Source organism: Biomphalaria glabrata, chromosome 13 (assembly GCF_947242115.1).
Source record: "Biomphalaria glabrata chromosome 13, xgBioGlab47.1, whole genome shotgun sequence".
Taxonomy (NCBI): Eukaryota; Metazoa; Mollusca; class Gastropoda; family Planorbidae; genus Biomphalaria; species Biomphalaria glabrata.
In genome coordinates, this window is record NC_074723.1 from 6,937,697 (window position 1) to 6,963,815 (window position 26,119).

At 34.2% G+C, this 26,119-nt stretch overlaps 2 protein-coding genes across 5 annotated transcripts in view; one reads left to right on the forward strand and one right to left on the reverse strand.

Annotated features, from left to right (window-relative positions):
* LOC106050977 (ubiquitin carboxyl-terminal hydrolase 48-like) overlaps positions 1-5,122 on the forward strand; it is a 28,354-nt gene extending 23,232 nt beyond the window's left edge. Inside the window, exon 26 of the mRNA XM_056008639.1 lies at positions 268-5,122. Within this exon, the coding sequence (XP_055864614.1) occupies positions 268-320 (53 nt within the window). The 3' untranslated portion in view covers positions 321-5,122. The remainder of the gene's footprint in view (positions 1-267) is intronic.
* Positions 5,123-6,744: 1,622 nt separating this feature from the next.
* The window catches only part of LOC106050976 (uncharacterized), a 43,217-nt gene continuing 23,842 nt past the window's right edge, over positions 6,745-26,119 (reverse strand). For 3 of the 4 annotated variants that reach the window (XM_056008355.1, XM_056008356.1, XM_013206079.2), the window contains exons 2-3: positions 16,171-17,584; positions 6,745-12,238 (exon numbers count right to left, since the gene is read on the reverse strand). In XM_056008355.1, coding sequence (XP_055864330.1) covers positions 12,087-12,238; positions 16,171-17,581 — 1,563 coding nt within the window. In that variant the 5' untranslated portion in view covers positions 17,582-17,584 and the 3' untranslated portion in view covers positions 6,745-12,086. Of the gene's footprint in view, positions 12,239-16,170; positions 17,585-17,977; positions 18,363-26,119 lie in introns of those variants that run through there. The other variant, XM_013206078.2, reaches the window with a different exon arrangement.

Consider the following 26,119-nt stretch of genomic DNA (forward strand, 5'->3'; position numbering starts at 1 on the left):
GTGGTAGATGCCCTAGGGCTGTTGTTCAATGATCCCAGGTTTGAAGCCTGCCTGCTCCCCATCCTGTGGGAGGTTTGGGCTAGAATAAAGTCATCAAATCTGGAGGAACATCAGGAACATGTAAAACAAAAAAAAAAGACTTTTAGAAAATAGAGTGTGTTTTTTTTTATTTTAAAACCTTTGTTTCATCTCTCTATGTCCCAGAAACCTTTCTCAGCTAACAGTATCTGAAATGCTATTTTAACCTGTTTGTGTTGTCTCTTTCAGTTCCAACAAGACCAGAAGAAGGATTCAAGGGAACTAACCTTCTTGGCAGATAGAATTTCTATTCAAAGTCTACAAAGGTGCAATATACATATGAAGTACTTACCCCAATTATTTATTGACTACATTGACAAGAAGCCATTGTACGCATGTTTGCATATACTGTGAGTACTACACAGAGAAACCAAGCTAGCCAGTATTTCCATGGAAGATGAAAGATATTATCTTGTATAATATATATTTTTTTTTTCATGAATTTATAATCTCAACCCTGTGAAACATGTTCACATATAGATAGTGCTTTAAAAAAAAAGTGTATTTTCGGATCAAATACTTTGGTGTATAGTGGCTTGTTTCCACTGACTTCATTCATTTAGTCTTGACCAATGTATGATTAGTGTTATTCAAATTCCTTTAAAACAAAAGGGTGTGTTCTGAAGGGAGGAGTCCACAGTACAACATAAAACAGATGTGGGTGGCTCATACATTTCAATAGGCATGTGTTAAAAAAATTAAATTGCAATATGCTGTGATTTTTTTTTTTCTGTCCCTGACACTGGTAACACTCTTCTGCAAGGATGTGCTCGTAATACTAAACACCACAGGCAATTCTCAAAATACAGGATATAAGATGCTACAGTGAAACTGCTTATGGTTTGGTTCTAAAAGTATGCAACATAAGCCAAAATATGTCAATCAAAGTTGACCCATTTTTGCCTACTGGATCTACAAGGCTATCTGGCTAGGCATTGAATTGCAGCACTAACATTTCTCAACAAAACCCTCAGTGTTTTAATTGTTCTTATTTTTTATTTAAATATAATTTGTGAGTTCTCATTCTTGTATTATCTCAGGTCTTAGAAAGTTCTCCTATTTCCTCTGCACCTGCCTGTCTAAGCATCAGTATGCCACTCAATCAGGCTGTGGCAGCAATTTCAACCAAAAAAACATTTCTGCAGTTTATCTTCTAAAAAAAAAAAAAAGTTCCCCTTTCAGACCATGCAGTCTATAGGGCAGATGATGTAAAGATCATCTGTTTCTGTGACCCACGGTTAACGAGGGTGTCATGTGGTCAGAATAGTGAACAACGGCTTTTATTTTCCACAATTAATGTCATTTACCCTTTAGAGCTGGGTAAACTCAGAGGTGCCATAAAGATCCCAAAATTATAAATCCCAGTCTTCACCAGCATTACATCCGGGAACCTCCAGTTCATAAGCCAAGCACTTTACCACTTAGCCTCCTGCTGCTTGAAAATTACAGAACACTATTGGGCACATTAAAATACATCAAAAGTGTCGTGTTTATTTGTGAATCTGTTTCACTTAGTACATCTCACTGGGCTGTTAGCTCTATGCAATTACATCCTAGGCCTACATACTTGAAATGTAGAAGATTATATATCTATAAATACCAGTAGTGAATAATGTTATGATATGGGTATGCTGGTTTTTTTTTATACCTCAATCATTTTCTTTGAGGATAATTTAGGTTAAGCTAAATGTTTTGGATTCTAAACCATGACCTCTTAAGCTGACAATGAGGTTTGATTGTTAACATTGGGCTTAACAATATTGTCTAAGTACACTGAATATTTGTTTAAAATTTATTTTGAAAAAAGTGTTGTTTTTTTCCCTCATTTGTTTATTGATAAATTGATTTACAGATCTTTCAGCTTTAACGTGTGTTGACAATTTTGCATTTTTGTTTTGGGTTTGCAAAAATGTTTGCCTTTACTTTTGGTCTTATACAATTTATTTTCTGTGAACCAAAAAAAACACATTTTCTAATATTTGGTAATTGCAATTTTATTTGTATTAACCAACATTAAATGTTTCTCCAAATAAAATCTTTAGTTACCAGCATATTCAGAGATTTATTGCTATTCTTAATGTTTCTATACCTTGCCACTTTAGAAGTTCACCTTCAATGAAGTCCAGTAGGGAATATGCGCCATTATTCCATTGATTATTGGAAAGGATTTCTTCCAATAGACAGGCATGGTTCGAGGGCTCTTCACCCCCCCCCCCCACCCCTAAGTCTTGTCAAAGGGACTAGATTTAAAGAGTATCTGTTTTCTAAGTGTCTATAAAAACTTCTTGTTGAAACTTAAAACAACCAGAGCTAAGGTGTATTATGCTCTTCTTACTGTCAGCTAGAACTCTAACCCAGCACTCCCCTGCCGTCCTGTGGGAGGCCTGGGCTAAGATATAATAATCCTTTCTGAAGGAACTTGCAAAAGTTATTAAACAAAGCTGTTAGCCTTGATTGAAAATCTAGCTCTCGCAGACATCTTTGTGTTCAATACTTTCCTTCTGCTTCAAGCGAACATTAAACTCCTAATTTTTATCAAGGGAAGTGGTAACTGACAGATTTTTTGTTTCTGAAATACTAGGTTTATTTTTGTAATCTTTGTGCTGTCACTTTGAGCTCTACATAAGAGACTAGCTAACTGTGAAATAGACTCAGAACTGTGTCATTTGTTGCCATTTTGTTTATGGAGGTATTTCAGTAAATCAATGTCACGGAGTCAACTGGACTTAGTTTATCACTGTGTTTTGATCACTCTGAGCATTTTAATCAACCCTACATATATTATTTCATTAAGGTTGTCCTTTGTGGTTGTACAGACCTTGTTGGTAATTTCTAGATGGACATTTCTAGACTGATTTAAATGGTCATTTAGTTAGCCTTTACATTTTTCAAAACTATTAAGCAACTTTCAACAGGCTGAAATTAAAGAATCTCTTGCAGACTGCAAATATTTGATGGAATTTGATGACAAGATATGATGAGGATTGAAAACCAGTTCATAATCAAATAATTTTCTGATTAAATTTTTTTTTTTTTTTTTTAATGTGTCAGTAGCACTATGTTTTATACTAATTTTATTTAAATTGAGTTACTCTAACATTTTAGTGAATGAGACCTAGCTGTTAAATTTGTTTGATATAAGTTCAAATCAAATTTCCTCTCATTTCTCATTTTTTTGAAAACCCAATTCATTTATCTCCCTTTCTTCTCACCATTTAGTTGGCATCAAATAATTTACAATGTTACTATTGTGACCTGTGCCAGAATGTCTTTATTAGCTCGTTGTATATAATGTATTATAGTATAATATAGTCCAACGTATTCATGAACCCATGCAGGATCATAATTCTCCTCAAGGGAAAACTATGACAACCATCCATGTATTTACTGTAAATAGAGAGTGTTATTATTTATTAACTCTTTGTCAGCCTCTCACCCCTAGTGGGTGAAGCTTATTATAAAAACTATATATATGTATGTGACGCCATTACCCACATTTTCAAGTATACAAAAAAAAAACACTTTATTTTTGTTGTGTATCCTTTAAACTTTGTCACTTTTTCTGTAGAATTTTTTTTTTTTGAGTCAACACTTTGAAAAGAGAAAGTGTTGGCAGATGTCATACTTTTGTTTAGAGACAGTAATGCTCTCTATTAGTTCAGAGAAAACAGTAATGATAACATTGACAATATAGACCTTCGTGCCGCCAATTGTGATTATTTTCTATTATATTTTCTAATGGAATATGAAAGCAAGTAAATCAACTGTTTTTTTAAATTTGGCAGGATTTGTTCATCTCTGCTGTTTCTTTGCTCAATATTTCAGAAAGGTTTTTTATTGGCCAGCGTAGCTACCAAGTAATTGTGTAATTTCCCCCAGCCATTGCCAAGTAGCCATTTTGTTTACTTTTAATTTCTCCTTGGTTTTCAAAGCCTTTCATTTTCAAAGACATTTTTGCTTGTATGTTTGACGATGTTACTCACCCTTCTCATATTTCATGCTTCATGTTGAATGTATAACTATGCTTAATGAATAGATTAATACATAACATTAGTAGAGCTAAACATTAGCTTTAGCTCATTGAGTTGGTCTCAATTTCATGTGCAACAAGAAAGATGTCATGATTTTTGGAAGTTTAATTATTATATTTTCATAGGACTAGTTAAAAAATTTTTTTTCTTTAGATGATTTGGTCCTTGGGGTAAATTGAGGTAACCACTAACTTGACTGATGGCATTTAGTGCTTTGTAGCCAGCCAATGCTACTCCCTCAGGTATTTGTTTATAGCTGGGGGACCATAAAGTGACTTGAGCCTTGGTCTCTATTTCAAATCTCACCCCTGCCCCACTATTTTCTGTTTCCTTATGAACCTGATTGCTTGTTGGTAAACTGGCCTGCAGACAATTATTGATTACATTGCCTGCTGTAGTGACCCAAATCATGTTTTATAATCATTGAATATTGACCTACATTAGAACACAGGTGGCTTACAAAACTTGACCAAAGTTGACTTAATTGATTTCCAAGGTTTTTATGTGTTAGGTTTTTTAATGCAGAATAGCTTATCTATCCTTTTATCTGCGAAAGTAAGAAAATTAAATTATTTGTTGAGAAATTTAATTTTTTTTAAATATCAAAATGAAAATAATTAAAATAATTTGTGCAACCTGCTACCACCTAATTTATGTGGAATAACTTATGACCTAGTTGCTTGAGTTTATCTTAATTCTTAGAAAACAACAAACCATTTCTATCACATCTCAAAAAATCTTAATATTAAGCAACTTTCAACAGGCTGAAATTTAAAAATCTCTTGCAGACTGCAAATATTTGATTTGATGACAAGATATGATAAGGATTGTCAACTTATTTTATTTTGTGGGCTGTCAGCCCAAAATTGTACACATAATATATTTTCCAGGAGAAAATTTAAAGTCTTTTGTCATTATGAAGTTTTTGCTTTATTTCTGTCAACTAAGAACTCGGGTTTGATTTAGACTAGATTAACACTTGACTTGAATAAATTATTTTTGTTGATAAAAAAGTGTTTTTTGTCACTAAATTGTTTGAGTGAGACCCTCCAACATTGTTCCAATCAAAGCCAGTCAACTATTTTTTGTTGAAACTGTCTTCCTGGTGATCCCAAGTTGTCCATGTCTTCTTCAATCTCTTTCTAATGAAACAGGGAAAACCAAATGAGTTTTGTCATGTTGAGATCTCAAAAATTTAAAGGACCATTGAAAATGTGATTTCCCCAAACATGCTAAAATTTAAAAGGTGCAATGGTTTTCTATATGCAAACTGTTGTTTCATACAAAAGCACCATTTAAAAAAAAATACTTGTATAGTATGCACTACTACATAAGTCAAACCATAAAAATGAAATGGGAATGATTTTTTTTCCATTTTTTTTATAAATAACTTTTGTATATATAGTTTCACTATTGGTGAAAACTGTTTTAAAATATAAAATGAATCTTGATAGTCCAACTGTGAGAACCTTACAGGACAGTAGGAGTGTTGGATTGCAGAAACTGTCAGATTATCAAAGGTTAGCTGTACTTCTTAGAAATTAACTGTATATGCCAAGAAAATTTCATTTATGATCTATTAGATGTAATAGAATATTCTCTTAGACTTTAAAGAGTATAAAATAATCAATAGATGAAAATATGACTTTAAATAAAGTCTGGTAACCCCAACCAAAACAGTGGACCCATGATGCCTAAAAGTTTGTTGAAAATCACAAACTATTTTTTGTTTTGTTTTCAGTGTAGGTTCCTAGTTTGTCAAATGTTTGACAAGTTTTGTTTGACATGTTTCGGATGTTCCTTCAGAGTTGAAGATAATTTACATCTTAGTCCAAACCTCCCGTAGGACAACAGGGGATGGTTGGAGTCAGGGTTTGAACCTGGGACTATTGATAAATCTGAACGACAGTCCATTGTGCAAACTGCACGACCAGCGAGTCTACAGACTATGAGATGTCCGTCTAATCCATTAATTGTTTTATAAGCTAACAACAGTATTGTCACAGAGTGACTTCTTTCCTAATATGGTCAGGATAACTACACACATAATTTTTCTAATATACTTTTAAAAACGTTCAATTATAATACAACATGTTATGTAAGTAATGCTTATTTTCAAAATATTATTTTTTAAAACCTAGATTGGTCTGATTTAAATCTTATTATGACTAAGTCTTATTCAAATTACAAAAGTTATTATTGAAATATTTCTATTTGAAAATTGATATTCAGAATAGAAGCTGCAAAATGTGTACAGAGTAGTTAAGAAATTTAAAATCTAGGACATACATGGCTACTTGGTCATGTGGTATGTGCTTTGACTGTCAACTCAATCGTACCGGGTTTGAACTCCCCCCCCCCACCACCACCACCATCCTGCAGAAGGTTTAGGCTAGGATATAATAATCTTCAATCCTGAAGGAAGAGTGCTGTATTCCACATGGATATGCAGTCCAAGCTGTGATCTACATATTTTGCCACATCCAGCACAGACATAACCATGGTCGGTTTGGGTTCTCTTTCCACTGTCTACATCTGTCCTCTGCTGTAGAATTCCTTTTGGTCTCAAAAGTGTATCATAAAACATATAAAACACATTGGTTGAGAGCTTAATGAAAAAACAAAAAGATTCCTAAATAACAAAACATCATGTTTTAATAGTTTGTCATTCAAAACAAATAGTGGGTTTTTTCTCACAGCTGTTAAAGGCACATGATATACCTCTTGTCTAAATACCAAAACAAAATAAAAAAAGAATTTGAAAGTAATACTGTGATTCGTAAATGTCTAACTATTTTGTAGACTAGAAACAGTTTATGTAGCAGAGTCCATCTCTAAAAGCGTAAAAGTCTGGCATAAATGCATTGCTAGTGAAATAAAAACAAGCCAAAATTGAAAAAAAAACAATAAAACTGTAATGATAAATAATTAATTAATATGTGATACATGTACAATCAAACCAATATTCATATACATTTTACAAAATTGCTAGTTTTTTGTAATTAAAAGAGAGAAAAAAACAAACTTTATGAAGTTTCTTACATATTTATAAAGTCTTTTAATGAACGAAACAAAAATATCACATTCATTGTATTGCATCCATCAACATATTTAAACAATGATTTTTATTCATTTTAATTGTATTTTATATCTCAAAAATAACTTTTTGTTGTTAAGAAAATCTGTCAACAAAGATTTTGACACAAATATTACAGGCATTAGAGACTTAGCATGTAGGTCATATCAGGGTCTACATCCACTTAAATTCTGAAATAGGGCCTATTTCATATGAAGATTTCACATGTTCAAAAAGTTCCTTTGGACACATCGGCAGCGTGGAGGGGGGGACTGCTGAGTGGACGGTATTGTTACGACCATAACTAATGCCCATGCTTTCAATTTGTTATTTTTTAAAACTAAAAACTGAAGAATAAAATCCCATTATTGAACACCTCCATTACTCTGTAGTGAACTGTTGAAGACATTGATCAATTAGTAGTTTTATAAAATGGGAATCATAGACACATGTTGCAACAAAAGTGAACTGTCGTAAATTGATTCTGTAAGTAAACTATAAAACTGTGGCTGAGCAGCTAACCATCAAGTGAAGTTGAAGTGATTAATATGCAGAGCAGCTCAAATTCAGTTCATACTGAAAATATGGTGGGAAATCACATAAATGGCATTAGAAAACCTGTTGTTTCATTCTGTAGTAAAAAAACAGTGCAGGGAAGAGGTGCCCCCCCCCCCCCCCAGAAGTGCTATAAACTCAAATTAGGCACTATGTTTCCCTCACTGGCATAGAGGAAAGTAGCTGGCAACAGATGGCCTCTGAAAGAGCCATTCTTTTTTAGTCCCACTGTTGTCCTATCAAAATCATACAAGCTGATTTGAATTTTTTTTTTAACAGATTTATAATGAGATGTGTGCCAAGTAAATTTCACTTATTGCACTTGCTGTATTAAAATGAATTGTAGACGAAAAAATCCATATTTCTTCAATCATTGTAATAAGGATTGTCTTTGAGTCTGAAAATGAATAAGAAATGCAGTATTTCCTGGGGCTAGGCAGCCCCAGCTGCGACCTACATCCAGTGCAGGCGTAACCATTTTGTCTTGCCACTGGTGGATTTAGATTTTCTTTTCACCATTTTCGTTTGTCCTCAGCAGCAGATTTTCTTTTGGTCTCAAATGTGTATCCCACAGCTTTTGTAAGTGACCTCCAGCTGTCTCATTCTAAAGCTGCCTGCAACCAGGTGAATTCTTCTATGTCAGTTAAAGCAAGATGGTGTTTAAACTGATCATTAAAGTGTTTCCATGGGGCACCTCTGTTATGTTTCAGCTCACCAAAAAAAAGACTCCTTTGGCATTCGTTCCTCCCCCATTATATCAGGTATAACTTTTAATTAAGGCAATAAAAATAATTAATGGCATAATGGCATTTAGTGATATACTGGTAAATACTATATATGTATCAATGAGAAGTCCAATGAGAAAAACATAATGAGAATATATATACTTCAATAATATGTCAATGTTTCAGTGAGTGGAGAAATACAAAGTCCTGACAACAGCCATCAAACATTCCTGATATATTGCACAGCTTACATAGTCTAAATCTACACACATACACTTGAGAATATCTAGGTGATTCTAATTGTCAATAGAACCATTGAACACCAAAATAACATGCAAGTAATCAATTCAAGTTTAGTTCTATGACTTTTAATCAGCCATGACACCAAAGGCACAAAATATAATAGTGTTAACAATCATTAGGTTTTCTATTTTCATGAGGACTAACATAAAGAATTTTTAAGACATTCTCAACAAAATAGAAATTGTGTTTATTAAATAATTTTTTTTTGTTATCATAATTACATCTAGCCATCTTAATGTATTTTTAAATCAGCTTAACATCTCAAGAAATCACAATAATATTTTCCAAAATAATCCATCGATTATACCCGTAAAGTACGTAAAACTGTGTATATATATATATATATATATATATGTATATATTTTTAATATATATGGCAAAGAAAATGATGTAAACATAATTATATGATATAGTTATGTATTATTTATTTACACAAAGACTCCATCTAATATTGAGATTTAAAAACCATCGACTTCAGTATTACAAAATTTAAAACATAAATCAGTTAATTTCATTTTTTAAACTAACAAAATAAGTTTAAAAAAAATGTTCATTCCAAAATGTGTGAATCAAAAACAGTAGACTATTATATTATTAATATTAATTAAAATGATTGTTAAGTTAAATTTCTAATGTGATTTACAATTAATTTCATAAAAATCCATAATTTGTGTCTTATATTGTCCTTATTTTTAAATGCAACCCATTTCATTTGAAAGTAGAAAATAAGATAAGAATTAAAAAGTAGAAAATAAGATAAGAAATAAAAAGGATCTGTGTAAATTGAACCAAAAAAATGACAGTTGTCTTTATATAACTTGTGAAAAAAATCTTTCAGTTTTTCTATCTTTAGACGATCAAGAATTCTGCAGACAACATAGTTATTGGCACTTGGATATATATTCAATCACTGGTCAAATATTTGACTCTTAGATAACCAAAGTCACATATTGGATGTTGACAAAAGTAAAAAAAAAAAAAAATAAATAAATTAGGGAAAAATATCATTTTTTTCACTTTAAGGGTTTCAAAAAAAACTTTTGTTATGTATGAAATATAATGTTTAAATTAAATTTAAAAAAAATAATTTTTCAGCAATAAATATTATTTTCTCAAGTTTGTTTTCCATTTTATCAAAATAGTAATGAAAACATCATTATTAAAAATCAAAATACTTTAACAATAAAATAAAAATCTTTTAAAGCTCTCTTTACCTACTCTAATACTAATATCTCAAAATGTCCCAAACAATGTTGGTAGCCTTTGTCATTTATGACCATAAATAATTCTAAAGCAACTCTTTAGGTTAAAATTATTTTTAAAAACTTCAAACAAAATTTATTTTAGCAAAATTTATGCATAAGTGCATAAATAAATATATAGGTACTCTTACATTATATTATATAATTTTAAGCATTAAAAAGGCTTTAGATGCATATTTATTATGGTAAATGACTAGAATTTTTATCACATAATAGTAAGTGCTATATTAAAATGAGTATTAGATATTGTAAACAAAAAATTTTATTTAAGTATTTTATTATTATTGTTCTTGCTTAAGTAAAGCTTCAGTCTGGACTTGTGGCTGGGAGAAGGTTTCTGTGCTGCCTTTAGGCACTCAGTAAACACAACTTAACCCAAATTAAATTTCAAATTAATAATTCCTAGTCTTGATCAGGAGTTAACCTTGAGATCCCTCAACTATGTATTCATAGGAGTTAACCTTGAGATCTCTCAGCTAGGTATCCAGAGGAGTTAATTTGAGATCTCTCAGCTAGGAATCCAGAGGAGTTAATTTGAGATCTCTCAGCTAGGTATCCAGCACATACAAAAAAGTTGTTATTCTCAACTTATAACAGTTCTTAATTTAGTTATTATGAAAGCAGAAGAACATGAAGAGACCTAAAGTTTGTTGGCTTGAAAGAATAAGAAATTCACATTTTATTTCTAAATAAAAATTTTACAAATAAATATTGCAAACAATGGCTGAGTGGTTAAGCAGTTGGCTTTTGTACTGTGAGGTCTCAAGTTGAAATCCCAGTGAAGAATTCAGGATTTTTAGGATGCCCTGAGCCCACCCAACAGGCACGTGACATAACTGCAGTTGGTCATTGTGCTCGCAACATGACACCCTTTTTAACTGTGGACCATAGAAACAGATTAGCTTTACATAATCTTCCCACATAAATCACAAGGTTTGAAAGGGATACCTTATTACAAACAGGTATTCCTTGAAAATTATAATGCTGATGTAAAAGTACAAAAGTCAGATTTACCTGGTACTGTAAACATAATATTTTCTAAACACAGTAAATATGTTTGTTTTAAAGATAATGTAAATATATTTTTTTCTAACACACACAAGAATAAAACTTATTAAATGGACAGGGTTGTTGACACTTTCAATGTTCACATCAGTGACAGTCACAGAACACAAACTAAAATTTCAGCGGCAATATGAACTTAACAAGTTACATATATTCCTCAAAAATTAAATATTTTCTTTCTTGGACAATCTGCAAAATGTTGGCTGTTTTGTAGTACACAGCTTTCAACCCATCTTTTTATAAAAATCCCCAGATTAAAAGTAAATACTTTTTTTTTGGAATGAAAAGATAAGAGCTAGGGTCAAAAGTTCATGAATTGATTATACACACAGACGATTAATTATTGCTTTTAGTTCACCGGGATATAAGGATACAAAAGATAAAATTTAAAAATACAGCATACAAGTCTGATTTGTCAGTTAGTCATTTCAAAAATACAGCATACAAGTCTGATTTGTCACTTAGTCAGTTCAAAATTATAGCATACAATTCTCATTTGTCCTACAGTCATTTCACAATTATCTAAGTCATTTTTTTGGAGTGGGTAGGGGTTATTAACAGTTGAAATGTTTACAAAATCCTAAATTATATGTTGAGTCATTTAGGTTTACTTAATAAGTTTTTGTAGTTGGGGAAAAAAATGACTTAGGCAAATATGCAGATATACAATCTTTATGTTGAACTTGTAAGTAGATTCTAGTTTCACATTTTCAATCCATTTTAATTGTAGCAACGCTGTAGCACCACAGGGATGAGTGAAGAATAAAATATTAGTCTCAGTGCAATGATGAAAATCACTGCCATGATTTGCGGCAGTCTTTATAATAATTACAATGTAAACAGACGTAATTATATACTCTACAAAACTGTACAAAGCAGTTCAGCAATACACTGTTTCAAAGAATGTCATCAGTATAATGGATATAAGGTTCTATTTTCTACAAAGCATTTCAGCGATACAATGTTACACAGAGCATGTGAATGCAGTGGTTCATCTCTTAGGCTTTGTTTCTCTGTGGCCAGCATTTCTGCTCTCTGCAGTCTGTTCACTGGCAAGGCCGGAGTTGACTATGAGGCTTAGTATCATTCGGAGGATCAAAGGGAAGAGCAAAAATGGCAGCACAAGCCAGGTTAAAGGGTGATCTGAAACAAACAAATAGTTATTCATTAAATGCAGTTCTACAGATACTTGTGGTTTACTAGTATAGCTTAGTCCAGTGGTGCCCAGTGGGCCATAATTTGGGAATCACTGGCTTAAGTAAAACAAGTAAAGTACCCCTTTCAGACCTTGCAATCTAGGGGGCAGATGATGTAAAGATTATCTGTTTCTGTGGCCCATGGTTAACAAAGGTGTCAAAAGATCAGCAGGGGCAGACTGGCTATATGGGCATTTGAGCAAAAGCCCAGTGGATCGTTACCCAAATGGGCCAGTAGGGCCACAGAAAGTACCATATAGATGCCACTATGACACTGTCGGTTTAGACCTTTTATGGCCTAGACACTGAGCGATTGAAAAAAAAACAAAAAAAATATTTTTTTTTATAAAGATATAAAGTTCACAGTATGCATGCATACAGATATCGATACATTATCATACTTAACATAATGATTTTGAGATCTACTGATCCAGGGGTGCCGTTGATGTCCTGAAATTTAAAATACCAGTCATCTCTGAGATGCAAACCCCACACCCCTCAGTTCTAGAACTCATCACGGCTTAGTCCTTTGGTTATTTCAGTTTCTTTTTAAAGGGAATTATCAGACCTAGGAAAGGAGAGAGGATCCTGGACTCCTCCAAGAACTTAGCTTATGGAATCAAGACCTCACAATAAATGGTGGGGTTATAATTAGATGCCCATCATATGATATACAATTTATGGGCTGGATTGTATACAAAATGCCAGGGCCAATATTTACACCCAGTCCGCCCCTGGTGACCAGCACAACATCAAAGAGTCTACTTCTCCTCAAGAATGTCAGGTACACATAAAAGTTGGGTGGACCCAGGGGTGCAGTTGAGGTCCTGAAATTTAAAATACCAGTCGTCTCCGAAATGCAAACCCCACACCCCTCAGTTGTAGAGCCAAGAGCTCATCACTGGCTTAGTCCTTTGGTTATTTCAGTTTCTTTTTAAAGGGAATTATCAGACCTAGGAAAGGAGAGAGGATCCTGGACTCCTCCAAGAACTTAGCTTATGTAATCAAGACCTCACAATAAATGGTGGGGATTAAATGATCATCTAGTAAAGTTGATCTGGCAACAGAGGTCGGTAAAAAGCCAATCTCTCAATCCTGGCCTCAAGGTAAAATCCTTACCTTTGGTCACATCATTCTAGGATTTAGGCTAGACTCTTTTGGGCAGTGAACAAAATACTCCCCCTTAAGCATGTAATCCTTTAATCCAAGTGGTTGAATTTACATTTTTAATGATAAAAATTGTAGCCAAAAAGAAAACAAAATGTTTCCTCTACAGAAATTAATTCATATGAAGGTGGTAGTTTGTATTTCTTGACCTTCACCACACATGATCTGACAACCCTCTCATTCCATACCTTTGAATTTCTACCGGGATTAGATTGTTCAATATATATTTTTTGTAAAATGTTTCAGTAGCAAGAAACATTTCCATTCATTTGATTTACACGATGTGAACAAAATGTATGAAAAGACTTTAAAAGAAAAATATGTTCAATGGCAGCTGTTCAGTTTCAACGTTTTAATTTTTTTATTATATAAACATTCTATTCTTGAAATAAAAATTGTGCCAAGTCTTGATGCTTTGAGACTATTTTAATATAGTGTTTACAATAGTTTACATTCTTCCCTTTATAGAACCAGTTCTAGGGGAAATGTAATTATCTCCCCTGATAAATGTTTAGACATTCTCAACATTCTGAGCATATTTATTGAAAAGTTGAACAATTTAATCACCTGAAAAGAAATTGAAAAATTATTGTTTTCTTCCACAGACAAAAAAAAAAGTGATTTTATGTCCTTTAAAGTTTCAGTAGCAACATTGAAGGAATAACAGCTTAGTAAAAAGGCTTTTTATGGTTTTAAAACTAAATTCTAACAAAAGAGATTTAATTGATTCTTCAATTCAAAAATTGAATATATTTGTTTATATTTTGGTGTAGATGATTATATGACATTATTTTTGAGCTGATTTATTATGGGAACACTAATTAAGTTTTAAATTTCCAAGACAACATCTTCTTTTATCGCTTTTGTTAACTTGGCAATAAAATCATTGAATACAATTCTACTTTCTGGTGTAAATTTCACAGTAATGTTTAAGAGAAACTGTGGTACGAACATATATTTTGTGTGCAATAGTATAAATTGTTTTCTGTTATTTGTATTGTCATTTGTAATTTGCTATTGTAAAACAAATATCCTCTTGGATAATAAAGATTATTGTTATTATTGTTGTAACCCTGCCTTGCACCAGTGCTTGAGGTGCGCACTAGCGCACTAGTGAACGTAAACAGGAAGAGACTAGAATGGAGGGAAGAACAGTGCATCAGGGATTGTGAAGAGTCTGAATGTTTGGAAACTAAGAAGCCAGCTTTTGGTGCTGCCTGAAGGTTGTAGAAGGGACCTGGAGCGAAGCGGGGAAGGCTGTCGTTGGTCCACATTCGGGTTGCTGTCTAAAGGACTGGTAAATTAGTAGAAAGACTGAGGAAGCTGAAGGATGCTATGTGTTTGTCCTAGTGAATAAACACCTGTCTTTATTTCCTGTTACACTGTGTTGTGTTGCCTGCCTTTACGTTGAGTGCCTACCCAAGAGTTACAACATTATGAATGTACACAGGTTTCCTGAAGAAGAAGATTGTTATGCTCTGTTTTTCTATGTCATTATTTGTGTTAATTAGCTGTTTAAACTCTACTACAGTATTTCTCAGGGTTAGGAAAGTTACAAAGATAGAAGTATACATATTTGGGGCCCAAAGAAAAGCCTTTGTTGAAGATAGGTATTTAAGAAAACTTAAATAAACCCCAGACAGACAATGGCTGTGTCTGCATCAGGTGTGGCAAAATATGCAGGTCGCAACTGGGTTTGCATATTTTCAGAATGGAAGACATTGACTCATTATTAGTACCTTATATTTCTGATATTTGATTTTGTTTTGAAGTTTCACAAAGACTGTTTTCCCAATGATGTTACTATTAAGTGTTCATTGTTCATTGCTCTAGTTTTCAACTAGTTCTTTGTTGTTGTTTTTGTATGTTGAAGGATCCCAAACAGAGGATGCATTACCTAGAATTGGTCTAACTAAAGATTATATTATAAGTACTTAAATTATATGTTTTAACAAGTGTACCCTTATCTTTGTGATTTTCTGAGTATTTTATAAAATTGTGCTTTTGTATTTGTAAGTTATGATACAGTGCTTTATGTATTATTGCTACTTCACTTTTTAGTCTTCTGTCCTGAAATGTCTCCGGATTTGACGACTTTACTAATGATGTTACTCTAGTCAAATAGCATTCATTTGATACAAGATGGGTTGAAAGTGGAATCCTATCTTCTTATCTTATGGACTTTACTAATGATGTTACTCTAGTCAAATAGCATTCATTTGATACAAGATGGGTTGAAAGTGGAATCCTATCTTCTTATCTTATAAGAGGAAGACATTACTTCGAAAGAGAAGATAATTCTGCTCTACGCATTACACGATTAAATTTTTTTTTTTTTTTAAATTTGTTTTGAAATGTTCTAACAATACTGAGAGGGATTCATTTATTGCTTTAATGACTTAAAGTATAAGATTAAATCATCATTTTTCACACAAATTTTTCTGAATAATCTTGATTGAATGCTTAAAGAAAAGGAGACAATAGAGAGTTTAAATACTTAAAAAAAAACAAAAAAAAAAAAACAGAATGTTAAGCAGGTGTAGGCCAGTAACCAGGGATGAGGCAGATAGAGAAATCAAATTGAAAGGGATTTTGGTGGCGACTAGAAGGAATGGAAGAAATGTAAGAGAAGTAATAAAAAAAATAAAGATAAAACAGGTCTGTGTCTTCATGCATAGTAAATGCATACATTCATGTTTAGGTAACACTTACCTAAGTTAACATTTGGCCAAGCTTTATTCAGCCAATCTCTTTCCTTCTTCTCTGTTTTCTGTCTTTCTTCCTTACACTCGGTTTTTATTGCAATTGGCTGTTCAACAACATTGATGGCGTTAATGACAGGACTGCTTGTACTGTCTCCAACAATGTGTACAGGGATGACCTCCCCTGGGTCTAGCACAGTTCTAGAGTCATCGTCTGCTATGCTAATGCTTTGGTTGGTCTGAGTTTGGTTGTTCTTAGTCGCTTCCCTTTTCTTTTTCTTCTCCTCTTTGATTTTCTCTAACATATCTTTCGCTTCTTGCATCATTCTTTCGGTCTGAGAACTGTCCTGTTTGGCAGGGAAAATCTCGGCAAACTTTCTGCGTTCTGCCTCTTGCATGGCGCTCAGGCGTATCTCTTTCATTCGCCTCTCCATACTCTCCAGACGATTGTTCTGTTCGTTCTGAAGCCTTGACAAAACAGGATGATTGTCTAAGTACTTGTAGTTGCTCATCTTTGAAAACTTATTTCTTGAGCGGTGAGTGTGTTCAACCGTCTTTTGGGTTGACGTCTCAGAATCGGAAGAGTCGATGGGACCGAAGCTTTGGGGTCGTTCGTCTGAAGAGTCACATAAAAAGGGGATGGGGAGTTTCTGGTGGGAAGCTTCTTGGAGTTGAATGTGCCTCCGAAGATTCCGCAGCTGTTGGGCCATCTGTTTTTGTTTCTGCCACCTCGCTTGCCTGGATTCATCATCTTCTAATAAAGTAATGCATTTTTTGGGCGTAGTCTTCGTGGAAGCTGCCATCGAAGGCAATGAGCCGGATGGATTAGGTGAGTCATCGTTAAGTGTGACTGTAGGTGGCGCTAGCTTGCTTAGGTTTGTAGAGCTCTCCTCTCGATGTGAAAGAGATGGGGGTGGGGTTATAATCGACGCCAACTCTCTTTTCCTGTCCTCGTATCGTTGCAGTATTTCAAACAGTTCTGAGAACTCTGAGCTTTTGGACTGCACAATTTGTGTGCTTCGGACTTTTAAGTTTCTGTTCAAGGACATAGTGCTTCTGTCCATGTCCAAACGCCCGCTTGTTGATGCCACGCCGGAATGGCCTGCGCTCCCGATCGACAGACAGCAGTTTGAATTCGAGTAGCTGGGGCAAGATTGATAGCCATCTGCTTCGTCGTCCGCGTAGTGCCTGTGTCTGCAGGTGCATTTGTGTGAGCCATGAAGCAATCCCAAGACAGCCAATCGGCCGACAGTGCTGCTGTTCAGACCTTGGCAGTGTGGACACGATGTCAAAGCGAGGCTGTGTGTGCGAATGAAGTCTACACTGGCACTTCTGGGCATATCGAAATTTGGTGACGCCATCTGCAATCTTTTCTTCCTCTTTCGTTCTCTGCGTTTCTTTTTGCTTTGGGCCGCCCCCATGATCTGTGGAAGAGATATACAACATATTTTATACTTAGGACAACCCTATGATCCTAGGAAGAGATATATAGCATTTGTTATACTTAGGACAACCCATGTTAATGAATATGTAAACAGCAATTATTATACTTGAGACAGCACCTCGTGATCCAGGCCATCCAAGGAACAGATTAACAGCATATTTATATATTGTACTTGGAACAACCAGCGTCATTTAAGAAAGACATAAACAGCGTATGCTATGCTTGGGACAACCACTATATTCTGACGAAGACATAAACAGCGTATATTATACTTGGGACCTCCACCATGATCCGAGGAAGAGATTGAGACAACTCCTATGATCTCAGAAAGATATAAACAACACATGATCACCAGAGATAACGTTGCACTTACCTTTTACTCATTAAATATCAAACACCATATTTGCGACCACATTCTTCGCATACAGGTACGCTTCTATGTTTTTCTTAAATAATTGATTATGCCAATCATTTCATGTTTCCTTTTTTCCCCTCCCCTTCAAAATGTTCAAAATATGACGTGTAATCTAGAAAAACTATGCAACTAATTAGCTGAGATCAAAAGCCGCCACCTATCGACAATTTATTTCAGCAGCTCAGATGTCAAAGTTAATGGGGTTAATTTACACTCTAAAATGTTTTGTTGGTGCGTTCGAATCTTCGCCAAGTTTTGTTTGGAAGTTTCAGTTGTTTTTTTTGTTGTTTTTTTTTTTGCTTTAAATTTAATTCGATTACTTTCAGTTTGATTTATAGAATAACTATCATAAAGGAAATTCTTTTTTTTTTTAAATTGTTTTAGTATAAGAAAAAATCAAGCAGGTGGATAACGGCAGATCGAATAACCTAACCTATATATCTATTTTTTTATGATAATATTGCCTGATAAAAATGTCTTCCTTAATCGAAAGTGAACAAAGAGCAGATTAGTCTGTTCACATTTTTTCAATAGAAAGTTGCATTTTAAAATCAAATGGTCCACAGCAGTCTTTATTATGTTAGATCATTAGACCTGTGTCACAATCAGAACTACAGACGTCAAAGATCAAAGAGTGCATGTGATCCTTTTGGTGAAATTAACTTGTATACGCTCTTCAGCGAAGAAAAATAACTAAACAAAAATATCAGCAGACGTAAATCTCCTCTTTTAATGAAGAAAAAAAAACAGAACAGAACAGCAAATAATTGTTATGGACTACGACTTGAACTTAAGGGTGATGTTGGGACATCCACTGAGGCTGAAATGATTTCTGTAGAAACTGGACCACTCAAATTACTCGCCCCAATCAACACGTGCAACTTGTGTGGGGGGCGTGACCCCTCGTGACTCACCTCTACCCATCAAAAGAATATGTACTTTTAAATAGCCAGAAACTTCTAAGTTCTATTTATAAAAAAACAAAAACGAAAAGGATTTGAAATCTAGAATAAATATATGTATTCTACAAAACTTATGCCAGTCCATATTTTAACAAGTCTTATCATAATACTCGGCCTCATCTAGAACACTTTTATTTGTAGACACTTTTATTTCACTCCTCTACCACCAAAGCGAAAGCAAGCTTGACCTGCAATATATGTGTAGGGGAGTGTCTCTCCAAAATAGGGCCTCACAGTCATACGAAGGCCAATAAATGAATGAATGTAGACACTTTTATTTCACTTTATTTGTCTGTCATTCCGTCTGTTCAGTACAACTAGGTTTTTAAAAAAGTGTATATTATATATATATTTTTTTTGTAGGTAGCAGGTAAGGAGTTAAACCCACGCAAAGAAAAAAACGGGTGCATATGATCATCGCCATAGATAATTCCATGACGCTAAACTGTGAGAAATAACTGTATGCGTATATTCAATAACTGTATGCGTATGTTCAATAAAAAAAAATTCCACAAAACTTTAGCTTTTGTACTTTAAAATTTCCTAATTACGATAAGCTAGGACAAATTTGTACCAGTGCCAATAGAGCATGAGGCGAGGGCTGAATCAGCCAGGAAAACCAATGACTTAGAAGAGTTTAAGTCTCTCATTAACATGTCGGCCTACGTGGATATGCTCAGGATGTAGGCCTACAGACAATTTTCTTTTTGAGGAACGTCTTTAATTTATAAGATAAGACTAAGGTAGACATATACTACTAATAATAATAATCTTTATTATTCGTAAGGAAATTTGTCTTACAATTTGTGCAATATATATATTGCTAAAACAGTTTTGAGTGAACTTAAATTATTGAAATTAAAAAAAAAGGAAATTTTGGGGCCTACTCTATACAATAAATAAAAGAATGCATCACTTTATTGCTATTCCAAAGGGTCATTACCGAACTCTACACACTTGTATTTACTCAAATAAAAATATATCAAATACATTTTTTTTTCTTTTTATTATGGATAACTTAAAATAGTTTTCTTGCATGTACATCATAGATATATAAATAAAATATATAGGTCTGTGATGTAGATCTATACTTAAGAGTTATCGTTCTCGTCATTCTGCATCCGCCCATATGGAAAGCCAATTAAATTTTACAAAGGCTACATTAAAAAAAGGATTTAAAATATGGTTATAGTTACTATCATTCATTGTGCTGATTTCCAAGAGCCCTCCCTATCTGTCGTAAAATAAAATCTAGATTATATATATATATATATATATATATATATATAATGAGATTACAACAACAAAAGAAAAGTTTAACTGTCGTGTACACTTTGGCACAGCAGCAACAATGAACACCACCCCTATCCCGAAAAAAAAAAAAGCTTTTCAATGATTTACAATTGCCCAGGTAGTTGGTTTGTAGCTCCAAAACAGCTAGTCCAACTAAATCGATGTAAGCGTATGAAATGTTTAATGCAGATCTAGAACTAAACATGATCACAGATGAATAGAACTTTTATTTATAAATTTGAAAAAATATGTAGGCCTATATAGAAAAAAAATACACTGAAATGATAATGTAAACATCTAACCCACTAACAATACACGTTTTTATGTCTCATATCTTTATCTAGTTTCTCTCTCTCTCTCTCTCTCTCTCTTTACCACTCCCTCTCTCTCTCTTTAACTTTCACATTAGTATTTATTAACTTTAATCGTCTCACCATAATCTACACAACCAAAAACATCCGCTCCCTTTTTCTCATGGTTACATCCGAAACTCACGCACACACATTGGGCTATCTAAGCTCTATTAGGGCCAACAAACAATATTAATTACAGGAATATCACATTTCAGAAAGTAAAGTATTCAAATGAAATTTAACCAAAAAGAAAAGGTTTGGGACCATCAATTTGAGATCTACTGTACATCCGATGGTATGGAATGTTAGTAATGTTACAATGTGGTTGTTTTAATGACCACGCCTTTACCTGTAAGAGAAAAAAAACAATAGAAAACTTTTGAAATATTCTGTGACTGAGTCGTTACAAGCAGGATATGAGGCAAAAACAAATGAACATTATAGCTTTGACTATATACTCTTGCAGTCAACTCGGTTAGTTTTTAAAGACCAAAAAAAAAATCATGTTTAATTTATCTTTAGCGTATGAAATATGATTAAATTTGAAAAATAGAAGATTATAAATTGCTTAAGATAAAATTAATCATTCAAATTTACAAATTATTTAGAGACAGTGTAAAAGATATTGTAGTACTACAGTTTATTTTTCCTAATAATAATAATCTGTGTCAGTTAAATGGTTGACAGCGTCCTAGCAGCTGTATATCAAGGATTGGCCTCTTTAGTCACACAATAAGTTGCAAAAAGAAAAGATCGTCTTTCGAAACGTAAAAGACCTTTATAGCTTACTTAAAATGTAAAAAAAAAAAAAAAAACGATATTTTTCGCTTGCAGGACCTCGGAAGGCTGAAAGGACCTATATTTGAGATGGAAATAATCTGAGCTAGCAAATGTCCTGCCTTGCTCTATATTCCTAACACTTTCTGTCTACTTGGCCTTTCCAGCACAATGTTATTCAAAATGTTTGTCAATTTCTAGCATCGTGCATCTACAGGGAGGTCCAAAAGTGGGTTGACAGTATGAGCTATGGGGTTGACAGTATGAGCTATGGGGTTGACAGTATGAGCTATGGGGTTGACAGTATGAGCTATGGGGGTTGACAGTATGAGCTATGGGGTTGACAGTATGAGCTATGGGGTTATGTAGGCCTTTCACTTATTACGATTACATTTTTTACTATGTTATTTGTGCTATATTATTGACAAAAGACAATGTTTATTTAGAAAAAAAAGTTTTTGGAAAAATATACATAACAGATACATTTCAAGAAACTAATAATAATAATAATCTTTATTATCCATAAGGAAATTTGTCTTACAGTTTGTGCACTACACCAAAAAACAAACATTATATATTTATAGAAAACCATGCAAAAATATTCAAGCGTAAGAGGCGGACTTCAAACGAGACCAATGGTTATAGAAGGCCTCAACACTGGCCTGCCGTTGAAAACATATGTCGTCGTATGAGAATAAGCGCTATTATTATGAGGAGATATATGTAAATGTATATGTAAGTGTTTATATATCTTATTATCTTATATATTACAGACGTTAATTCAAAAAAAGAAAATTACGCTCTACGCATTTCATATGTCAATCTAGTCATGCATATAAATCAATGACTTAAACTCTGTTAAGACCTTGGTTTTCCTGGCTGACTCAGGCAACCCATTCCATTCTCTAATGGCACTAGGGAAGAAGATGCACTTGTATGAATTCATTCTAGCTTATGGAATAAGAAATGTGCCTCTGTCTTTGTGTCTTTCTGAGTATTTCATTAGGTTTTGGTTTTCTATTTGTAAATTATGGTTTAGTGTTTTATGTAGGACTTGTGTAATACATGACAGTGAGGTCTTGGTTTCTATCCTGTGCTGGTCATAACTATAATGTTTATCCTCTATAAAATTAATATGTAAAAGCAGAACTGGGCCACTGCATGAAGTCTATCTATGTAATTCTCTCTCTCTCTCTCTCTCTCTCACTGAAGTAATCAAAGGTTAATCAAAGGTCAGTCAGGGAAGCTTGACTGAATATAAAAACTAAAACTTTGGAACTTGCAGAGACACAAATAATCAAAGATGATTCCCCTTTTTTAAAACCATTGACTTATTGACAAATGCTACAGATGTAACTGGTACGATAGTAGTTTGAGACCAAGTCTAAGGTTCTTGAAAGAAAAAAAAACAATGGACGCATCAGTTAATTATACTATGCCAGTTATGCAGGTGGTCCCACTGAAAAAAACAAACTGTCCTAGTGACCTTGTTGGGTTCGTGGTATGGTACATACCAAATTAGTAAGACATGTATCTCGTCCCGACTATTAAATCAAGTAAATCAGGAAAGCAAGGTTTTAAAATAACTTTTAAAGTGTCTGAAACTGTACTGTACTTAACTCATTCGACTAAGCCTGAAGTCAAAGATGCGAAACGTTTGAACTGTGTGATCGTCTTTGGTTGGGGGGGGGGGGCTTAGAAATATGATGAACACTAATGAGCAATTCTAAGTTTAAATATATCCTTTTTTTTTTTTGCATCCAAACTTCTGTCTAGAGATCAAGAGATTTTTAATGAAAAGTCACAGTTGTTTTTTTTTAAACAATCACTTTGCTTTGATTTCCATTGAAAATGTAATGAAATACAATATATATATATATATATAAAACAGGCAGAGATGGAAGCACACTACATGAGAAGATAGATTTGATTCACCTAACATTTCTTGCGTATTTTCCCCCTAGAATTTTGATAAAACAATTCTAAAATGCACGATTACATTTACTTTTTTTAAAAAAAAAAGAAACGTCTCAAGGTCTATTGGTTGAAATCAATTAGAATGTGTGAATTTAACTACAATACTATCGGTAATACCACTAAGTGGACTATGTTCAAATATGCATCTGGACCATACAGCTTCACGTGCAAGATCTGTTCAAGTATCTACTGGACCATACAGCTTCACGTGCAAGCTCTGTTCAAGTCAGCTACTGGACCATACAGCTTCACGTGCAAGTTCTGTTCAAGTCAGCTACTGGACCATACAACTTCACGTGCAAGTTCTGTTCAAGTCAGCTACTGGACCATACAACTTCACGTGCAAGTTCTGTTCAAGTCAGCTACTGGACCATACAGCTTCACGTGCAAGATCTGTTCAAGTCAGCTACTGGACCATACAGCTTCACGTGCAAGTTCTGTTCAAGTCAGCTACTGGACCATACAGCTTCACGTGCAAGTTCTGTTCAAGTCAGCTACTGGACCATACAGCTTCACGTGCAAGTTCTGTTCAAGTCAGCTACTGGACCATACAGCTTCACTTGCAAGTTCTGTTCAAGTCAGCTACTGGACCATACAGCTTCACGTGCAAGATCTGTTCAAGTATCTACTGGACCATACAGCTTCACGTGCAAGTTCTCTTCAAGTCAGCTACTGGACCATACAGCTTCACGTGCAAGTTCTGTTCAAGTCAGCTACTGGACCATACAGCTTTACGTGCAAGTTCTGTTCAAGTCAGCTACTGGACCATACAACTTCACGTGCAAGTTCTGTTCAAGTCAGCTACTGGACCATACAACTTCACGTGCAAGATCTGTTCAAGTCAGCTACTGGACCATACAGCTTCACGTGCAAGATCTGTTCAAATCAGCTACTGGACCATACAGCTTCACGTGCAAGTTCTGTTCAAGTCAGCTACTGGATCATACAGCTTCACGTGCAAGTTCTGTTCAAGTCAGCTACTGGACCATACAGCTTCACGTGCAAGATCTGTTCAAGTCAGCTACTGGACCATACAACTTCACGTGCAAGTTCTGTTCAAGTCAGCTACTGGACCATACAGCTTCACGTGCAAGTTCTGTTCAAGTCAGCTACTGGACCATACAGCTTTACTTGCAAGTTCTGTTCAAGTCTGCTACTAGACCATACAGCCTCATGTGCAAGATCTGTTATAGCGAATGAGAAGCAAAACCCTTATGGTGTGTAGGCATTCAGTCATCTACTTAACCAAAAATTGTGGAAATAAACTTTGAAACAGGCAATATATGAAACAGAAAATTCCACACTGAACATGAAGTACATAATAACCGAGACGACCCAATCTCGAAATGAGCTGCTAAGCTCCAAACTGAGCCTTAAGTAGGACGAGCAAGAAAGTCTAGCAGACGAAGATTCAATCCTTGAATTTTGGAGAACGTCGTCTGCCTACGCAAAGCAAAGAACGGCACAGGCTTACATCTAGAACAGTAACAATGATTTAACTTAAAAGATGGAACAAAGAAAAATGGAAATAAATATTACAGTATTGAGATAGATAGATAGATAGATAGATAGATAGATAGATAGATAGATAGATAGATAGATAGATAGATAGATAGATAGATAGATAGATAGATAGATAGATAGATAGATAGATGGCTGTAAATGTTCAGTTATTTACCCTACATAAGTATTTTTTTTTAAAGTATTTTTTTCTTTAGGCTTTTTTAAAAACTATTTTCGTCTGACAATATAACAATATTATATTATTTGGCCTATAGTTGTCACTGACCTATATCATACACTTCAGTTCGTAGTGCTGTGCATCTATAATGTCCAGTTTATATTTTATATATATTTTATATTTGACCGTATTTCTCTAAAGAAATAAACTTGCACAAATTTGTCATTAAAAAGATGAAAGGGAGAGAATATTTATAATAAATGTAACGGGAAATTCAAAATTTTGACTTAATTAAACAAATCCCCAGTAATTAACTATTTTCATCTTCAACCAGAAATGTAGCCTACATGTCACTTTTATACCACCTCTACAGTCAACTCGTCTGCCACGGAATCGGTCTAAGTAAATAAAACATCAACACGATTACAATGTCGTTCGTACATTTCAAGAAATAAAAGACACACGCTCATAGTCCATACTGGAAGACAGAAATCTGTCCAACATTTGAAAAGCAAATGGCTTTTATATAAAGGATTACGCAATATGGATATGGAACGAGAATAAGTAGGGCAAAGATAGGTCTATTGTGAAAACAACAATAATAAAAGGGTGTTAAAAAAGCGGGGGAATTTCAGTAGTTGTGATTAATGAGTAATTGGGCAATGGGGTAGAAGTGCTATTGGGATGAATGGCGATACGATGGTTTCAATCAAACAGCATTGCGGCAGACGTCACGTGAAAACTGGGTCAAAAAAAAATGACGTGGGGAGAGGATCGCGATTCAACAGATGATTTAACTCCGTCGAATGATTCCAGAGCTTACTTCTGAGAACCGGGGTTTTAATTAATATGCGAACGGGGGGGGTGGGAGGAGGAGAGCATTTTAAAATAAAACTGCAAAGGAAAAAAAGCAGGTACGTAATGTGTGTGTGTGTGTGTGTGAAAGTGAGAGAGAAGAGAGGCAGGCAGGCATCATATCATCAGATTCACAAGCGTGAGTCATGTTTTCTCTGTAAGACGTTATGTAGAGAGGTCTGTCTAAATACCGAACCAAGGT